This window comes from Onthophagus taurus, chromosome 11 (assembly GCF_036711975.1).
Source record: "Onthophagus taurus isolate NC chromosome 11, IU_Otau_3.0, whole genome shotgun sequence".
NCBI lineage: Eukaryota > Metazoa > Arthropoda > Insecta > Coleoptera > Scarabaeidae > Onthophagus > Onthophagus taurus.
Window position 1 is genome coordinate 18,750,675 of NC_091976.1, and position 20,395 is coordinate 18,771,069.

Consider the following 20,395-nt stretch of genomic DNA (forward strand, 5'->3'; position numbering starts at 1 on the left):
ACTATATAACCAATTTAGTTTAAACAATTTTGTATTTAGCTATCCTTCACGATTTAATAGCGTTGTATAAAATTTTGTATTTATCCAATTCTAAGGACCTAAATTATATGAAAAAAATAGACTGTGGCCTCAAGTAAATTAGTACTTCCGATTGACATATTTGATCCAAAAGTTCACAAAGTCTTTAGCATATAGTCCTATAGCCACATACCAAGTTTCAAAAAATTATCTCAACCCAAACTGCGTTAAAATATTTTTGTTCGGGTTTTTTCGAATTTAGACCACTGTGCGACGGACGTTCGGAAGCAACGACGCGGAGTTTATTTTCTACTAGGCCCGACCCTTTATAGATAAAAAAAACATCGTGTTTATTTTATTACGATTCTTTTTCTCGTCGATGTTGTTAATGAAGAAATTAAACGACTTCTTCTAAATATTATTGTTTATTAACAATTTTTCTTAATTACGAATCAAAATCAATCTTTTTATTGACTTTCCAATTTATTTATTATTTTAGTTATTTAGCCCACTTTTTTACTACGTTTGTTTTTTTAAGTATTTTGGTTCACAACAATTTACATTACGCAAATATCAGTTTTTAATGCTTTTTTTCGATATGAATAGAATATTAATTTTTTAATAGAGAAATTAGAGAAAGAAGTTCAGAACATCTAAAATTGTGGGTTTATAATTCAATTGAATGTAAGGCAAAAATCAATTTCAAATGCAATAAATAATTTTGCGAGTCATAAAACATTTATATCATTTTAAAACGAAAATAACATTTATAACTTCATTTTATATTAAAATAGATATATTTGCAACACAGGGAATGTGAAAAGTTCGGTACAACATTTATAAATTATATCTTTAATCACATTATACTTCATTTAACGAATTGACGAGGAACTAATACAGCGATTTAGCGTTGTTTTGGCTGCAATAAACAGTGAGTACAATATTAATTACAATGAATTTGATAAATATTGTTTCAAAACTGCCGAAAAGTACGTCCATTTTATAGTTGGTACTATATGCCAACCAGCGTTCATAAAATTTTGATACATGGATCTGCAGTCATTAAAGAAGCTCTACTACCTATTGAAGAGTTGTCGGAAGAAGCGCAAGAAGCTAATAACAAAAAAATCCGAAAATTTAGAGAGAGCCACACAAGGAAATGTAGTAGACTGGATACGAATGAAGATCTATTTAAAAGACTGCTACTCAGCCCCATTTCACCCCCCCAGCTCACATCCATTTATAAGTAATTTTCAACAGCACATTTCTAGAAAACATAAAAAGATGAGTATCGAGACTAAAAGATTACTTATAATAGACAATGTAGAAGACCAGGAAGAAGAAAAAGATGGCGAAAAAGAAGATGAATATGACGAAGAACAAGAATCAGAACAAGAGCTATATGAGGCAGGATGCAACGAAGATGAAGATGACGAAGAATGGTCTGAAACAGAACAAGAAGAAACACATATTGTTAAGCAACGTAGATAATTTATAGAGAATTAAAGTCCATTTCTGATAGGCTAAAAAAGCATGGTTCGTTCCATTTAAAATTTTCTACTTTCTCGCCATTGAAAATGGAGAAACAATAATTCAATTTTTGACCAGCCTGTATAAGATACTCCGATACAACAAATGACAATCTACTTGACAGCACTTGAAGAATAATCGTACCAATTTAGACCTTTTTTGAATGAACGTTGGCTGAGATATGGGGTTTTAAAGAGCATGGTGAAATTTACTAAAAAAGTTTAGAACCAAAATAACTCGAAAACAAAAAACGCTAGGTACCAATAACTTTTATCAAAGTTGACCTATTTTTTACGTACAATCAAATGGTGTAATAAAAACTATAGCATTCCATTTAAAATAACGAAGTTATGGTCTACTTCGGTAGACCAGAAGTGGCAGCCATCTTGAAAATATTTTAGATTGAAAGTTCCGAATGAACAACCCATGCTACCAAAATTTCAAAATTGTACGAATAGTGGAACCTGAAAAACTTCTAACGAACCAGATATGTGAGACACTCTGTAGTTAAAGATTTATTTATAGAAACCTTACATCGAAGTAAACTATATAACCAATTTAGTTTAAACAATTTTGTATTTAGCTATCCTTCACGATTTAATAGCGTTGTATAAAATTTTGTATTTATCCAATTCTAAGGACCTAAATTATATGAAAAAAATAGACTGTGGCCTCAAGTAAATTAGTACTTCCGATTGACATATTTGATCCAAAAGTTCACAAAGTCTTTAGCATATAGTCCTATAGCCACATACCAAGTTTCAAAAAATTATCTCAACCCAAACTGCGTTAAAATATTTTTGTTCGGGTTTTTTCGAATTTAGACCACTGTGCGACGGACGTTCGGAAGCAACGAGGCGGAGTTTATTTTCTACTAGGCCCGACCCTTTATAGATAAAAAAAACATCGTGTTTATTTTATTACGATTCTTTTTCTCGTCGATGTTGTTAATGAAGAAATTAAACGACTTCTTCTAAATATTATTGTTTATTAACAATTTTTCTTAATTACGAATCAAAATCAATCTTTTTATTGACTTTCCAATTTATTTATTATTTTAGTTATTTAGCCCACTTTTTTACTACGTTTGTTTTTTTGAAGTATTTTGGTTCACAACAATTTACATTACGCAAATATCAGTTTTTAATGCTTTTTTTCGATATGAATAGAATATTAATTTTTTAATAGAGAAATTAGAGAAAGAAGTTCAGAACATCTAAAATTGTGGGTTTATAATTCAATTGAATGTAAGGCAAAAATCAATTTCAAATGCAATAAATAATTTTGCGAGTCATAAAACATTTATATCATTTTAAAACGAAAATAACATTTATAACTTCATTTTATATTAAAATAGATATATTTGCAATACAGGGAATGTGAAAAGTTCGGTACAACATTTATAAATTATATCTTTGTTGTATTATTATGCGTTCGTTTGATATACATGTGTCCCAGAGTAATCGTGTAAGTAATATTATTTGAAAACACAGGTAGTTACAAAAATTAAAGAAAAAGTTTAATAGCTGAATAATTGTGGTTTCTTGGCTGTGCAAAGCATATCCATTTTATGAATATTATTACTTTTCATTCTAACTTTTTGAATATTTCCGTTTAAAAAAATGGACTGCATGGATGGTCTGCATCACCTTGTATAAGTAAATGAAATAATATGTAATACCTAATTAATAATAATATTAAATAATGATTCAAGTATACAGGGTGTCTCAGCGAGACCGGTCATTAGACGTTTCTGGGGTTCTGGCCAAACAAAAAATTTGAGAATGCAGACTTAAGTATTATCAATTACGTTTTCTTCATCTAACATATTTTCAGATTTCTAGCACTTCCGGTTATACCGGAAGTCGCCACCTACTTTATTTTTTTAAATGGAACACTGTCCTTGAACGTGTCATAGTAAAGTGACCAAACGTTCTAGACAGCAGTTCTCGGCACCAAAACATACTCCATCATGTTGCTGAAGCATGTTCTCAATCCTAAATTGATATCCCGAAAATCGAGTGTTCTCTGATTTTTTGAACAAATGTCTGCTGGAGCAGATTTTTCTGGAAAAATTCGAATAACTCGAGAACGGTCGAATCAAATTGCAAAAAGTAAAGTTATTTATAAACCTTGAAAACAGACAAATCCAAATATGTAAAAATATACAGGGTGTTCCATTTAAAAAAATAAAGTTGGTGGCGACTTCCGGTATAACCGGAAGTGCTAGAAATCTGAAAATATTTTAGACGAAGAGATCGTAATTGATAATACTTCAGTCTGAATTCTCAAATTTTTATTTTCGCCAGAACCCCAGAAACGTCTAATGACCGGTCTCGCTGAGACACCTGTATAAAATATGGCTAATAGTGTAATAAATAAAACAGCACTGAATAGAAAAATCTTTAGGAAATTTTAATTTGCCATCGTTGAATAGATGTAAGCTCTTGAAATTCGCTGGACACTTCACCTCGACAATGGCATTTTCGTTTTTTATTGTTTCATTTGGACTTGCAACTAAGAATCCATACATCTTACGGATGAATAGAGCTCAAGAGTTTGCTGACAAGTTATATTTACTTTCAGATTTTTTTACTGCAAGCCATTCATAGTCTTGACCATGTTTAGTGTTATTGTTTTTAGCAAATTTCGAGTACAAGATTGATTTAACTTTATTTAAGCAAGACGTGTCATTTCTCATCCTACATACATCACCAAATCTCGATGCAGTTAGGCACAGATACCTTTCTTGGATCCATTTCTGATTGGTACTTTAGCTTCTGGTAAGAATTTGTATTTTATTTCTGTTAATGCATCCATCTTGCAAGTTTCCAATAAATTCTTCTTTCTTTTATATTCTTCATGTGAAATGTCACTCATAAGTTATAACCGAATTGCTATCATTATCAATAGCAACATAACCCTGATCGGCTTTCGCTACCTACCTGAATTACCCTGTATACACAAGTATTTTATTTTATTGTATACAATTATTTTATAGCAGTACTACTCCGGATGATGCATCGTAATTGACGTTGTTCGAGCGTTTAGCGTTTACAACAGGCATCTGCAATTGAGGTTATCATAGGAATTCAGTCTTTATTTACTTCTCCTGAAGCTGTAACTAAATTAATTCTTCTTCACCTGCGTTTTTCATAGACTGCCATGCTTAATCCATGATTTTGTCACTTACGGTGTTGATATTTTTGGAATGTTGTTGTTAACATAAATGGTATATCCACACATAACAATAATTCTACAGTCTGTGTATATCCGGTACCGACAAATAACAGAAAAAAACAGCAGAGTTTATCTCAATAGACTCTTTGCTTTCTTCAGTATAGAGCTTCTTTTTTATCCCGCACATAAAACATAAAAGAAATGAGCCTTCTTTTGACTCATTAATAAATTTAATGCGAGTTTTGTTGCAGTTGAATGGATTATTCTCTACCATCAGTATTTGGTTTTGCATCATTTGTATTATTTATCTTATGGTATCGCTTCAAATAATGTATAGTTTTAATTTTTACTGTGATGGTTTATTCTTTTTAAATAAGTACTTTTTATGTTTATAAAAACTTTACACAAACTAAATTAAACTAACACTATAGTAAACAATAAAATAACAACTATTGACTATAAACTCATAAAATTTAGTTAAATTACACAATCATTAGTAGAAAATCACGGAAAATAAAGTTCAAAACGCACTTTTGGAAATGATTATTTTCTCTACCATATTAAAAAAGTAATAAATAAAACAACGAGTTTCGATGAAGAGAAAAAACCACCTTTTTTGGAAAATTTTAAAAATTTTCACCATGCGTTATGTAGAATTATTAGAAGAAGCTATGTACAAAATTTCATCCAAATATTTTCATAAATAATGTATGTTTTTTGTAATTTACCGAGCTGTATGGTAAAGTAGCCTCTTAAGTAAACATACATACAGTTGCTCACAAAATTGAGTATACAGCGGAATGAGATAATTGTGAAAATTTCAAATAATTATTAATTTCACATAAGAACCGACACAGAGCAGGAACATGTAGAGGACAACAAATTAAGATGATTTAACGCAACTTATCTCTATACTAAGTTGTACCCCTGAGGAGTTACAGGCCTTCAAAGTTGGGTCTAATTTTTTAAAACATTGAATATCTTCGTAATACATTAAGCTAGAAAAACCAAATTTGGTATACGTTATGAGTGTACCGAGGGTATTAATTGGTAGCAAGTTGAGACCAATTGAGGCATTTCAAAGGGTTGATTAAGGGTGATGGTCCCCTAAATGTTGACAGATTTTTTTAACCTTTTGGTGGATTTGATACATTATTACCTCATTTCATTGGGAATTTAATTCTAAAACTTTTTTTACTCCTATTATTTTTTAAAAAACATTGTCGTTTTCATAAAAATCTGAAATAACTAAAGACACGTATTTCGTTAATGCTACTTAAAATCATCGAAAATTCTGTAGTCGACTGTGAAATTGTACGTCAAACTTGACAAATAGGTTATAAAACCTTGTCGTCAAATAACTTTATAACCTATTTGTCAAGTTTGACGTACAATTTCATAGCTGACTATTGAATTTTCGCTTATTTTAAGTAACATTACGAAATATGTGTCTTTGGTTATTTAAGTTTTTAATGAAAACGACAAAGTTTTTAGAAAAATAATAAGAGTAAGAAAAGTTTTAGAATTAAATTCCCTATGAAATGAAGTAGTAATGTATTAAATCTGCCAAAAGGTTAAAAAAATTTAAAACCCTTAATCAACCCTGTGATATGCCTCAATTGAGTTACATTTGCTACCAATTAATACTCTTGGTACACTCATAACGAATACCAAATTTGATTTCTTTAGCTTAATGTATTACGAAGATATTGAACTTTTTAAAAACTTAAGAGCCAACTTTGAAGGGCTATAACTCCTCAGGTTAAAATCTTCTTAAATTATCGACATTCTCTGTGTCGGCTCTTATATGAATCACCCTGTATATGCATTAACAACAATCTTATTAACTAATTTGAATTCAAAATAATCCAGTTTTCCAAATAAAATAATAACAATATTAACAATAATAAAAAATTACACGAAATTCACGCCACAAAATTGAGTGTACAGTTAAGGCAAAGTGAATAAGTTTAGCTTAGTATTATGTTTTAATAAGCTGTAAGCCCTCCATTGGCGTCAATTGTCATCTGCATTCGCCATGGCATTAAGCCCACTAACTTTTTGGTTTAGTTCAGTGATATTCTATCCCAAATTTTACAAATTTCATTTCTTAATTCGTTTTTGTTTCGACACTTGCTATTTTTTAACTGAAACCTAACTTTTCTCCATAAATGTTCAATAGGGTTCATATCCGGAGACTTTGGTGGTGCTTTTAGTTGTTTTGAAGTATTGTATAATAACCATTCCTTCATAAGGTATAATGTATCTTCGAGATCATCGTCTCGTTGGAACCAGAACACAGTCGGAAGGTTGACTCTTTAAGAACTTTGACGTAAATTACGATTTAAAATATCTAAATAATAACAAAATTTTGTCATATTTCCCTCAATAAATTACAGTTCCAACGCCGCTGGCTGCCACGGACCCGCACAGCATATCCCCACAGTAAGTGATACGAAATTCAGGCCATAAAATTGAGTATACAAAAAAAATTTATAATAATAATCAATTATTTTCAGTGTATACCACGAATTACTTTACTAACATTAACATTAACGTCAACAGTAAAACACGGGGGTGGTTCAGTAATGCTGTGGGGATCAATGGCAGCCAGCGGTGTCGGAACTATGGAGTTTATTGAGGAAAATATGACAAAATTTAGTTATTTGGATATTTTAAAACGCAATTTACGTCAAAGCTCTCAAAAACTTAACCTTCCGACTGTGTTCTGGTTCCAACAAGATAATGATCCAAAACATACGTCGTACCTTGTGAAAGAATAGTTATATAACACACCAAAACAACTGAAAACACCACCACAGTCTCCTGGTCGTGAACCTGATATGTGAACCCCATCGAACATTTGTGGGGAGAAGTTAAATTTCAGTTAACAAATAGCAACTGCCGAAACAAAAGCGAATTGAGAAACGAAATTTGTAAAATTTGGGATAAAATCTCGCCAAACTACACCAAAAACTTAGTGGACTCAATGCCACGGCAATTGCAGGCGATAATTGACGCCAATTGAGGGCCTACAGCGTATTAAAACATAATACCAACCTAAACTTATTCACTTTTCCTTTACTCTACACTGAAATTTGTATCATTTATCATTATTATTAATATTGTCATTATTTTATTTGGAAAACTGGATTATTTTGTATTCAAATTAGTTAATAAGATTGCTGTTAATATATATATATCACAAACTTTAAAATAAATTAATAACCATTTGAAATATTCACAATTATCTATCTTCCATTCTCCTGTATACTCAATTTTGTGAGCAACTGTACATAGACGTAAACTATCAATATTTCGAAGCCGAATTTTTGTTTACATAATCTGGTTTCCGTCGCGCTACGTTCACGCTCTCCTACCTCAACATACGATAAATTCCGGTTTTCATGGAATTTGCACATGTTGCCCAACGTGATTTCGAAGTGCTAAATAGCTCTTTAGCTGATAATTTCCATTTTTGCAACTATGAATAGTTATTTTTACCCGACGACCATTCTCATCTCCTTATTTAGCATGCCGTAAGACGATCCTTTGCGTAGCAATAAAAATTTCAGTTGCATCTCTGTAGCGTACACAGCCTACCTTCACATAGAAATTATAACTTTTATCAAATTACCTAAATTGGTATGTTACATTTTTGGTAATATTTTGATGTAAAATTATTCCATTACAAACTTTCATCAAGACAACACGTCCGTCTTTGTATTTTAATTCTAAAACGAATTTAAATCAAGAACGGTAGAATCTAACAAGACTGCTACATGCATTGTATTTTTGTAGCCCACTACGGGTTGGTTGCCCGCACTCTACGTCACACTATTTGCCACGCCCTGTTAACTGTCATTGAGTACTATGCGTTTGCTGCGTGTTTTTAGAGATTTAGAGGTTACATGATAGACATTAATACGTCTAAAAAAATAAAACTTCAAAAATAATATGAATACGTCTACAGTAGTATAGATTCGCCGATTCAAGAACCTCCTCCTCGAACCTGCGTTCTAGGAGGAGGTTCTTGAATCGGCAAATTTTTTGGGGGTCAGAGGAGGTTCGATGAGGAGAGGAGGTTCTTGAATCGGCGATTCTTTTGAGGGTCGGAGGAGATTCGATGAAGAGAGGAGGAGGTCAATTAACTTGAGAAGGTTATGTTATTTTGACGAAATTATTAAAAATTTATCTTTATTAAAAATGTATCTTTATTTAGGTTATGTTATTAAAAATTTATCTTTATATGTAACCTGTTTACCTAGATGAAAACAATTACTATGTTTATCCTTCGACGCTTCTCAATGAACTGTTAATGTTTTCGATATATCTCTTAATTTATTATTATACACAAAGGTATACGGTTTTGAGACATGTAGGTATACAAACAAGTGAGTCATAACTTACCTGCGAGATATTTTTTATTTTATTATGTAAAGGTGTACAGGTATTTAAGAATATGCGAGGAGGTTCTTGAATCGGCAAATTTTTTGGGAGGACAGGTTTGAGGAGGAGGTCAACTAACTTGTTAGTAGTAGATGAGTCATGATCCACCTGCGAGATATTTTTTAAGAGCTTCTTAATAAATTTGTCATGCGTTTTGTCTGACGTCTCACGATATAATGACATGTTAGAACATGTATAATAGATATATTCGGTAATGATGTAAAATATTACTCCCCCCACCAGCAACCTTATGTATTGCTATAAATACAAACGTTGGTCGAAGTTGTACCGCAGAGTGTTGTGCTTCAGAGTAAGGTTTTTGTGTATTTAGTACATATTAAAAATATCGTGTAGATTTTTGGTGCATTTAGTACAGAGGATTTTTAACGTAACGAGTAAGTAATTCAAATGTAATACAAGTAGATAATGTACTAATGTAAACAATAATATTGATGTTTAGTGGCAACCAGACCGAACCCCAAATGTCCAACTAAGAGAGCTGCTGTAAATTCATTTGAAAAGGGTGAAAATAAAAAACCTGCCCGAAACATCAAAATGGAGGGTAATTGTAATGAGACAACTGCAACAAATGTGTCGCTAGGAAGTGATAATCAAAGAAAAAAGGATGTGGTATTCGATGGAATTAATTTGTTGCCTTCCGACTTAGCGGAGTACGTATTTCCTAGCAATCAACAACATTATGTAGAAAATTGTGGAAAGTTACCTTTCACAAGTAACGTAGTATTAAATGAAGCAGTGAAAAATAATCTCCAAAAAGGTAATCAAGCGCCATTATTCTCCGAGAGTACATATTATTTAAATAAAAGTCGAACGAAATGGATATCGGTTGGCATGTCTGCCAATCTACATTTTGATCCGGTTATAAGATTAATGGGAAAAGGACAATGCATAACTTTTACCGAAGACGAATGGAAAAATGTGATTAATAGCAGACAATTGATTATGAATAGTTTTGTTGGTGATTTATCGACACCACCACATTTCGTTGTAAGCGGCGTGACCTGCAGCAGCCAATGGATAGAAAATGTACGAAAAGTGTTGAAAATGGAAAGGGGGTCAGAAATATTTTACCTGGCTTACGACTCGTTACACGAATTGTGGAAACTTAGCGATTTAGTTTCGAGTAGGGTAGAAGTATTAAAGTGTATGGAATATAAAAATTATTACGATAGCGTGATCGATGTGGTATCAACAATGCAAGGTGATATAAAATCGAATATATTGGTTGCTTCAAACGGTGCACCAAGTGAACATTTGTGCGTAACTAAAGAACTGCTCGTATACGGTATGGATAAGATATTACTGGATTTAGATTTGCACGCATTAATGAAGATGTGAAGTGAATAAAATGGAAAAAAAAGTGACGTTTTGCGAATCGAAAAATAGAGTGTACCGAATGCACACTTGGACGTTTGCTTACAGACAATCAAGGATAAGTGACTGGGAAGAAAAGATGTTGGACGGAATTAGATTTAAGACTAGGATAAGAAACGTAAATAAGTTATTAGAAAAATATTTAGATGTAGATTATAGATTAAACATATATCAAGAACGTTTTAGCATTGTAGAGTAATCGAAATGTTTTTAACTGAGTAACGATTAATTTTTAGGATAGGTATTAGTAGATTTAAGTGTAGCTGAATAATAATAATAATATTAATAGATTTAAGTATAAATTAAGAGCAAAACTGTTTTTGTAAAATATTTAAAAGGAATAAAAGCTTAAAGCACAACAGCAGAGCTTCATTTCTAGTTTTTAACTGTGAAGAAAAGGAAGAAGGAGTGAAATTATAAAATGAATTTGTTAGAACCTAATCGTAACAGTTATCGTTTGACAGGCAAACGAATTGGTCGAGGATTTTTTAACAAGTTGATAGATAAACTTCCGATAGAACTTCATTTGCCAGGATATAATTTTTGTGGACCGGGTACCAAGTTGGAAAAGAGATTATCGAGAGGAGATCGAGGCGTGAATCCATTAGACGAAGCGTGTAAGAAACACGATATAGCATATACGGTCAGTTCAAATTTAAAATTTAGACACGACGCAGACAGAGCATTATATAAAGCAGCGAAAGAACGAATACGAAATAAAGAGTCTACTCTTGGAGAAAAAGTGGCATCGTCCGCAGTTGCCGCCTTAATGAAAGCAAAAGTAGCGGTCGGTATGGGCGTAGGTAGAAAAAGAAATCGTACGGGTCGACGACCTTTAAAAAAAGTCCGAACGCGTGTAAAGCGTGGTGGAGCTATATCTTTTGTAGATGCACTTCGATTCGCTCGCAACGCAATATCGAGATCAGGTGCTAAGAATTTGTTGACAAACGTTAAAGCGGCGTACGGAGCTCTGAAAAAGATAAGAAAAAGAATTTCCGAACCTAGAGGTCGAGTTATTCGAATTCCGAAAACGGGAGGATTTTTACCTTTAATTCCCCTGTTCGCAGCTTTAGGTGCCCTAGGTAGTATCGGCGGTGGTGCTGCCGCTATTGCAAGAACTATAAACAACGCGAAAACAGCTAGAGAGCAATTAGATGAAGAACGAAGACATAACAAGGCTATGGAAGCAAAGGCCGTAGGTAGCGGATTTTATATAAAACCATATAAGAAAGGTTGCGGTTTGTTTATTGAAGGAAAGGGGAATAATGTTGGCGGCACAGGTTACTTCAATAAGCCCTATAAGAAAGGTTGCGGTATAACCACTAGTTCAAAAAACTAGTTCGAATACCTCGTCGTGCGTTAACTAACGTCGAGTTGGAAAAGTTTGCGAAAGTACTAAAAATTCCACATTTTCGGGGTATATTTATGAGAGACAATCTCCCGAGTAAGATTAAAAAGAAGGAAAGAGGTATTGTTAACTTGGATAACTTGAAAGGACGAGGGACTCATTGGGTCGCCTATAAGAAAGACGACAAGGACATATACTATTTCGACAGTTACGGTGATTTAAGACCGCCATTAGAAATTGAACAATATTTGCTGTCAGACGGTAGGGGTGGTCAAGTAAAGTATAATTACTGTCGATATCAAAGAGAAATAGATCAAAATTGCGGACAGTTGTGTCTGAAGTTTCTAAGTAATAAAAGGATCTATTAGAGTCTAGAGACGTTTAGACGTTCAGAAGTAATGGAGAAAGAAGCAATACACACGACATATACATTTACGTTGACTGGAAAGTCATCTGAATTGACTTGTAATTTTAATCCTCCGATCTATTTGAACGAATTTGGAAGTTACGAGTTGGCTCTTTTGAATTTCGAAACGTTTAATAGTTTAGCAAACGTTAATAAAAACAACAACGTAATCCAATACGAAGATAAGACAGGACATTTTAAAAACAATATAATAGTACCTGTTGGAACGTACGATATTGATGATATTGCCGAGTTCGTGAATGAACAGCTAGACAAAAGACACGCTAAAAGTGTCGTAATAAGGATTAAGGGGAATAATAACACACAACATTCTTTAATAAAAAGTACCCGTCGAATTAATTTTGCATGCGATAATTCTATAGGGCCGTTACTTGGCTTCAAGCCTCAAATATTACCTAGAGATACGGAAGTGGAATCCGATTTCGTAGTAAACATAAATAAAACGAACGCCTTACAAATTTATTGTAATTTAGTGACGGGATCGTATAATAACGGAGTTCCCGTGCACGTTTTATATCATTTTTTCCCAAACGTTCCGGCAGGTTTTAAAATAATCGAATCACCACAACTACCTATTTATTTACCGGTTTTAACGAACGTGATTAGTAGCTTAACAGTACGTATACTTGATCAGGACGGAAACTTGGTAGACTTCAGAGAAGAAGAAATAACAGTGAGAGTTCACCTGAGATCGATAAATTGAATTATTTAAATTTGACTAACGTTATGACAGTGTTATATCAAAACAAAAGAATGCGGTGGTCAAGAAGAGACAGAGCGAGAAAATTGTTTAATGGAGAAAACTATAAAGCGCGCGTCATCAGTCAACGTAGCGGCAGTAGAAGACGATCCATTCATCGATTATCACCAGTCAATCGAAGGTATTTAGTTCAGTTAGGATACGAAGTGTTAAAGTAATGGACATTTTAAAAGTAACGGATAAGATAAAAACAGATCACTCTATCGTAAGTTATGAATTCCATTCGCATCAACCGTTTGGATCGACCACGTTCGATAACAATGACGAAATTAGAATTTCAATTCCGGAAATAGATAATTATACTTTACCGAGCGAGAGTTATCTATACGTCGAGGGTAGCGTTCGTAAGTTAGCCGCGGACGGAAGTATAACAAAAGATGCCAGCGCCACGGGGCAATTGGTTAACAATCCCGTTGCATTTATGTTTAGCGATATTCGATATCTTATTAACGGAGTACATGTTGATGGTGTGCGGAACGTCGGTATAAGCTCATGCATGAAGGGTTATTTCTCATCTACGCAGAACGAGGTGGTGAAATTAGAGAACGCCGGTTGGCACATAAAACCTTGGAAAGATGATATAGCGGGTGTTGCAAAGGCTTTAGATAAAAATGGAAATTTCGGTCTTAGCGTTCCGCTAAAAACGTTGCTAGGATTCGCAGAAGATTTCAGAAAGATCATGATGAACGTTCGACAGGAACTTGTGCTAATTCGCGGACACGATGATACGGACGTCATCTTTCAACCAGCAGCCGCTCCGAACGACGAAAAATTGAAATTGATCATTAATAAAATTATATGGAGAGTTCCTCACGTGGCGGTGGGATTACGCGAACAGTTGGCATTAACAAAACTATCAGAAAGAAACGTAGACATTCACGTTCCTTTTCGATCGTGGGAAATACACGAGTACCCTCAATTACCTCAAACTACGAAGCAATCTTGGGCCGTCAAAACTGCTCCACAATTGGAAACGCCTAGATTTATAATCATCGGATTTCAAACAAATCGAAAGGGTATATTTAAAGGAAACATGGCATTATTTGATAATATAAACTTAACGAACGTAACCGTTTTCTTGAATGGAGAACGTTTTCCGTACGATAATTTGAATGTGGATTTTGATAACAATCACTATGCGATTTTGTATGATATGTATTCAAGATTTCAGCAAGCATACTACTATCAAGAAAGCGAACCTTTGTTTTCACCGGAAGAATTTAAAACTTACGCGCCGTTAATTGGAATCGATTGCACGTATCAACAGGAAGCAATACATAAAAGCGGAGTAGAAATAAAAATCGAGTATTCAACGAAAAATCCAATTCCGGAAGGTACGACAGCTTACGCATTAATTCTGCATGACAGAGCATTTGTGTATTCGCCTCTTACGAAAATGGTTAAGCAATTAATATAGTGGTACTGTTGAAGCAACGTCATTTAGTGTATCTCTAAACATCGAAGGAAACGTTTGCATATAGTGGTATATTATGGATATTATGGTTTTTCAAAGGGATTTTATTATTTTGGACATTCAAGGTTTCACGATAAACGATGAAGAATTTATCCCAAAGGAACTGGCTTCTTACGACAGTAATCATTGTATAAGTCATTACGTGTTTCAACCTAGTCGAAGCTTTTCTTCACTATCTACCAAATTTCGCAATACGGCGAATTGGTTAATGAGTCATCATCATTGTATTGATTGGAACGACGGGTTTGTTCCTGCGTCTCGTTTCGATGAGATCGTTTATTATTTGTGTCGTTCGACAAAAGTAGCGTACGTAAAAGGACGTGAGAAAGCTACATTTTTAAGAAGAATTTTAACAATACCGGTAAAAGAATTGCCGGAAAATGAATGCAAATTGGAGGTTGGTGCGCCGATGTGTCCCTATCATAAAAAGAGACCAAGTATGTGCTCCTTATCGAATGTTTTTTATTTATTTTCATACGTATTCAGACATCTATAACTATATGTAAACGACTTGAGAAAGGCAGACGGGTAGTAGCGGTAGAGCAGTTCAAGATGGAACGTCTTTGGCGGTTAGTTACCAGATTGGGACTTTCAACTTTTATAATTAATAAAGTGTGGGATATTATGGAAAGATACGAATCTGATTTATCTTTAGCGAATATTAAAAACTACGAATTATGTTATTTACCAATCGATTATTATATCAATAAAGTAAAGCCATTAGATTTGGCGGCGGTTTGGTTTAAATTACCGTTGAAGTATAGAAACGATGAGCGATTACAAAGCAAGCTGCCCTGTTTTGAACATTATAATTTGCCTCATTGGGAAACGCATATTGATGGTCCACCATCGGCAAGAAAGGATTGTTCTTTATGTATGGTTTAGTATATAAACATTGTCAGTTATAGATTGTAAATTAATAATAATAAAAGATTGTAAAAAGTGTAAAAAGTTGTTTTAATTTAAAAGAAAAAATAGTTAATCAAAATGAATACATGGTATGTATGCATTGGGTATGACTTGGGTTGTACATTGAAAAAGTATTAAATTGGAAGAAAAAAAGGAAGAAAGAAAGGGGAAAAAAAGGAAGAAAAAAGGAAGGAAAAAAAAAAAAAAAAAAAAAAAAAAGAAAAGAAAAAGGGAAAAGGATTGTTTATTGAAGCTCCTCCTATGCTCCTCCCATGCTCCTCCTCAGGCTCCTCCCAAAGTGGAGATGGAAGAGTGGGGATGGGAGTGGGGGAAATCTAAAATTCCCCCCCCCCCCCGGTTGCCAGGAAAGTAGAGCCAGAAAAAAAGTACCCCCACTCTAACTCCGCCCATTCCCCACTCCTCCCCCTTGTCACGCCCCACCCCACGCCCCCCTTCATTACTCTACTATAAGAAGGCACCTCCCAGCCTTTGAAAGTCACTTAAGTGTTTGTGTTCTTCAGTTTTTTGGTAAGTACAACCTTCTTTATTATCATGTTTATATAACGTTCATTTTCTCTCCATCACTACAGCTCTTTCTACAACATTCTCTTTTTTGGTGAGTAAAACTATATTTGTTTTGCATGTTTATATAATATTTAAAATTGTTTTTTCCACTCCTAGACATCCTTGCTCATTCAGCTTTCTCTTTTTTTGCTGTGTTTTATTTGGTAAGTAACCTTTTCTACTTTCATGTTTATATAATATATTCTTGCTTTATTTCATCATGACAGCTCGTTCTACTTTGTTTTTGTGAGTACAACTTGTTTATTTGTTTGTTATGTTAAATTGATATTTTTTTCCCAATTCCTACAGGAGCTTACTGTTGATCAGTTCGATTAGACCGATCAGTTTTTAACATCGCAATTTCAGCAACTTTTTTCTGGTAAGTATAGTCTCCTTTCTTGACATATATTGTTTTTTAATCTTGTGTTTTTTATTCCTATAGCTCCTTCTATTTTTTCAAGTTAACTTTTATTGGTAAGCATAACTTTATTTTTTCGAACGTTTTATCATTCATATCCTATCATTCAGCACTTTGTTGACAAGCACCCTCTGCAGTTAGATTTTAACGTGCAACTGTATTTTTCATCAAGCGATGTAAGTATACATGTTTTTTTTATTAAAATAAAATTAATTAATTTTCTTTTCTTATCAAGATGTCTCAAGACGGTTTTAGTCAAATTGATTTAACTGCTCCGGGTTTCGCCAGCCAGGAATCCTTTCTGTTAAACAGTTTTGACATAAACCTGTTGAACATGTCGACTGTTGAGAAGGCTCTGGATCCAAACGTGCAGCCTAATGAGCAGCCGATGGATCCAAACGTTGAATCTAATGTGCAGCAAACTACGGCGCTTCCAAACATCGCAGGTTCCTCGAAAGTCGACGATAAGAATGTGAAACACCTTTCACTTTCACTTCGTCGAAAGTCGGGGAACCGTGAACACCGGAAGAAGGGTGCAGGTGTGTGGTTACCGCCAGATAAGTATAGAGAGCTTCGACGGGAGACCCGTGCTCGTTCGCGAAGTACCAAACACAAGCGTGTGTCAGTTGAACCTGCGACTCTGTCAAAGGTTGAAGTGACACACTCGGAAATGGCTAGCGGCGATGAGTCCAACGACTCTCTTTCTTTAATGGCGGTATCCCAACACTGCACCGAAAACCGGACATACCTTAAAGCTATTAATGCAGCTTTTGTTTCTAAGGCTTCTTCTTCTAAAGCTTCGTCGATTCCCACTCCCCCTACTAACATAAACATTCCTACCATAGAAGTTCCCTCATTAAGCCCGAAAGTACAAATCTTAAGGGTGGACACAATTCCCGCTACTTCAGTCATTTCCGATGTACCTGCCAGCCTTTTTTCAAATGCAATGTGTGCAGCAGTAGAAACAACCAAAGAGGAGATTTTGACCGAAATTAATATTTTGTATCAAAATTTTTATAAAGACCTTCATGCAAAGGTACTTCAATTGCAGACCTCTTTGAGAGAACTTGCACAGTTTAGGGAAGGGCTGGCGTCGAGTTCTAACCACTCTTTAACAACGTCACTCGACATCACCGTTGCAACATTAACCGTTGAAATGAAAAAAGCAGAATTCATTTTGTCTTCTTTACATACTAATAACTTCCCTTCCTAGCTAAAAAGATGTCCGGTAGCAACAACTTCGGGAGGGTGGTCACGTTGGAGCGAAGAGTTGCGTCTTTGGAGGTCAAAGTAGATACCCTGTTTCAGCTGGTAGGCTATATCTATAATCTTTTTTGCACGTTTTTAATTTCATAATCTTCTTAGGTAAACAGTATTGTCTCAGAGTCGGCAGTGGTGAGAGGGCAGGTGCATGTTCAAAACATGCACATACACCATTGTTCGACTGGGATAGAACCTCCGACACCGACACCTGCAGCGCCTCCGCCCCCGTATGAAGTGCGGGATGAGCAGGAAGAGGAGGAGGAGTGGTAACCATTTTTCCTCCTCTTCCTTAGGTTAGGTTAGGTTAGGTTATGTTAGGTTAAATGGTTAAGGTATTATACTTATTATTATTATTATTATTATTATTATTCTTCTTCTTAAATATATGTATATATAGTTTCTTTTGCTATATTTTCATTCAGTCTTATCCAATTCATTTAGTACGAGAATCATGATCGACGAGAAATTAAAATGTTTACCGCAACTTCTAACACTGCCTATAGTAAATTTTAGTAATGGTTCGGTCGAAGAACACTTTACAAGACACAGCAATTTATTTGGTGGAAAATGTAAGCGAGGTTTAATTGTAGGACCCTCAGGTGTCGGAAAAACAAATGCTATGTTATCGCTTTTAGTTGCACGTAATGGGTTGCGCTTCCTAAACTTGTACTTATGCTCTAATTCGTTATACCAAAATAAGTACGATTTTTTAAGACGTTTAATTGAACCTATAAAAGATTGCGGTTACTATGAATTTTCTAATATAGACGAGTTCATTCGACCGGAAGATGCGAAAGAATATTCGGTAGTCGTATTTGACGATGTTTCCTGTACAGGTCAAAATGTCATTAAGGAATTTTTTTCGTATGGTCGACATAAAAACATTGATTGTTTTCTAATTTGTCAAAGTTATAGTGCAATTCCAAAACAATTAGTTCGCGATAATTGTAACTTTTTGGTGTTATTTAAACAAGACTTAACAAATTTAAAACACGTATTTGAAGATCACATAATGAGCGATATGGAGTTTCATCGGCTAAAGGAAATTAGCGATGCTTGTTGGGAGAATAGACACGGCATCCTAGTTATTGATTTAGATTGTAGTGTATCTAAGGGACGTTACCGTAAGGGTTTTGATAAATTCATTGAAGTTTAAAACTAACGACTTCAGCTGTACAGTTCGTAGTAACTTCACATACATCATACAATGAACAAGACGATAGCTGCAGAACTTATCGCGGCACGAGAAGTCGTGAGAGACAAAATTCGTTCTTTAAAAGAAGACTTAGAGGAGTCAAGGATTCGGTCGGAAACCGCATATGCACCCATCGCAAGGCCCTTACAGGATATTGTCGCAAAACTTGACACTGCGCCTTTACTATCCATTCCAAAACGAAGTTTATCTCCAAAAGAAGAAAAATTGATATCTAAGATACAACGCTACTCGCCGGATATTTCTGACGTACCAGCTAAAACCGAGACCGAATATTTTATTCGAAAACCGAAAGTTCCATTAAAAGAACAACGACGAAAATTTGCTACATCGACTCCTGAAAAAAGGTTGGTATCTTCTCCCACGTCTTCTCCTCTTGGTCCATTAGCTCATGCAGAAGAAGAAGTATATGAAGTTCCGCCGGGCGAAGAAGAAGAACTCCTCGATTCTAGCGAGGATACCGGAGCTCTTATTTCGGACGCACATAATCGAATAGAACGACTTAAAGATGAAATAGAAGAAAGATTGGAGTCTCCAGAGGTACAAGCCGCTTTGAGTCAGTTTCATCCTTTGCCCAGAACGTATATTGTTGGTTTAACAACTGATTTAAAAGATGATTATGATCGTTTATACGGTGTTCGCGAAACTCCCGAAGGTTTCTACATTGGAGTCAGTCCTGTTCACTTTGAGGATCAGGATATTCACGTTGGAAACTTCAAATATACGGGAACCGTTGGTTTATATGATTTACTATTTAAAAACGAACCGGGCAAATTTACAATTCAGGACATGCGCAACTACAAAGATATCTTACTACGTTCAAATGCTCCGTACATTAATTACATTCCAGAGGCAGGTATGACTACTGAGGACGACAGTGGGAAATTTCAGAATATTATCAAGCCTATCGTTGAAGGTAACAAACCCAAGGTGCATTGGGCTAAATACTGGCCGAATCCGAAGAAAAAAGTCGGTGGTGCATTACAAAAACAAGTCGTTCCTGGGGCTCTTATCGAATACGAGTATTGGGACGATCCCAACGAACTTGTCGACAGACTGCGTTTGTTGATGGCCTCGCAAACTGCAGGTCATTCTGCACATGTCAATGAAATATCATCAATAATATCGGAGCTAACAGAGGCCGAGATTATACGTTAAAATATTATCATAAATATACGTCTCTCACATTTTTTGTTTTAAAACACCGACGTTTGTGAACTAGAGCAGATGAGTTTAAGCAAGTTCGGAAAACATTCGTCTAGTATGACGATCGATAAGTTTGGTAAACACGTACACGGACACAACATTGCTGCTCATTTTAATAAACGTGAAAACTTACAACGATATTTCAAACAACCAACTATACTTACGTTTAGCGGAGATGGAACTACGGATACAACGGATAATTATTACATTATTCAAAATTTAGGTTACGTAAGTAAATATA

The 20,395-nt window shown here is 34.6% G+C and overlaps 3 protein-coding genes across 3 annotated transcripts in view; 2 read left to right on the forward strand and 1 right to left on the reverse strand.

The window, feature by feature from the left end:
* Positions 1 to 20,395, reverse strand: part of LOC111424241 (polypeptide N-acetylgalactosaminyltransferase 2) — a 162,657-nt gene that overhangs the window by 4,908 nt on the left and 137,354 nt on the right. The gene's annotated exons all lie outside the window — the stretch shown is intronic.
* On the forward strand, positions 8,816 to 10,947 carry LOC139431883 (uncharacterized). Its single transcript, XM_071200129.1, has 2 exons — positions 8,816 to 9,572; positions 9,638 to 10,947. Coding segments are annotated over exons 1-2 (900 nt in total). The 5' UTR covers positions 8,816 to 9,571; the 3' UTR covers positions 10,537 to 10,947.
* Positions 16,523 to 18,134, forward strand: LOC139431884 (uncharacterized). The gene is made up of 3 exons (XM_071200130.1): positions 16,523 to 16,648; positions 16,708 to 17,783; positions 17,838 to 18,134. Exon 2 carries the CDS (start codon positions 16,708 to 16,710, stop codon positions 17,683 to 17,685), a length of 978 nt encoding a protein of 325 aa, XP_071056231.1. The 5' UTR covers positions 16,523 to 16,648; the 3' UTR covers positions 17,686 to 17,783; positions 17,838 to 18,134.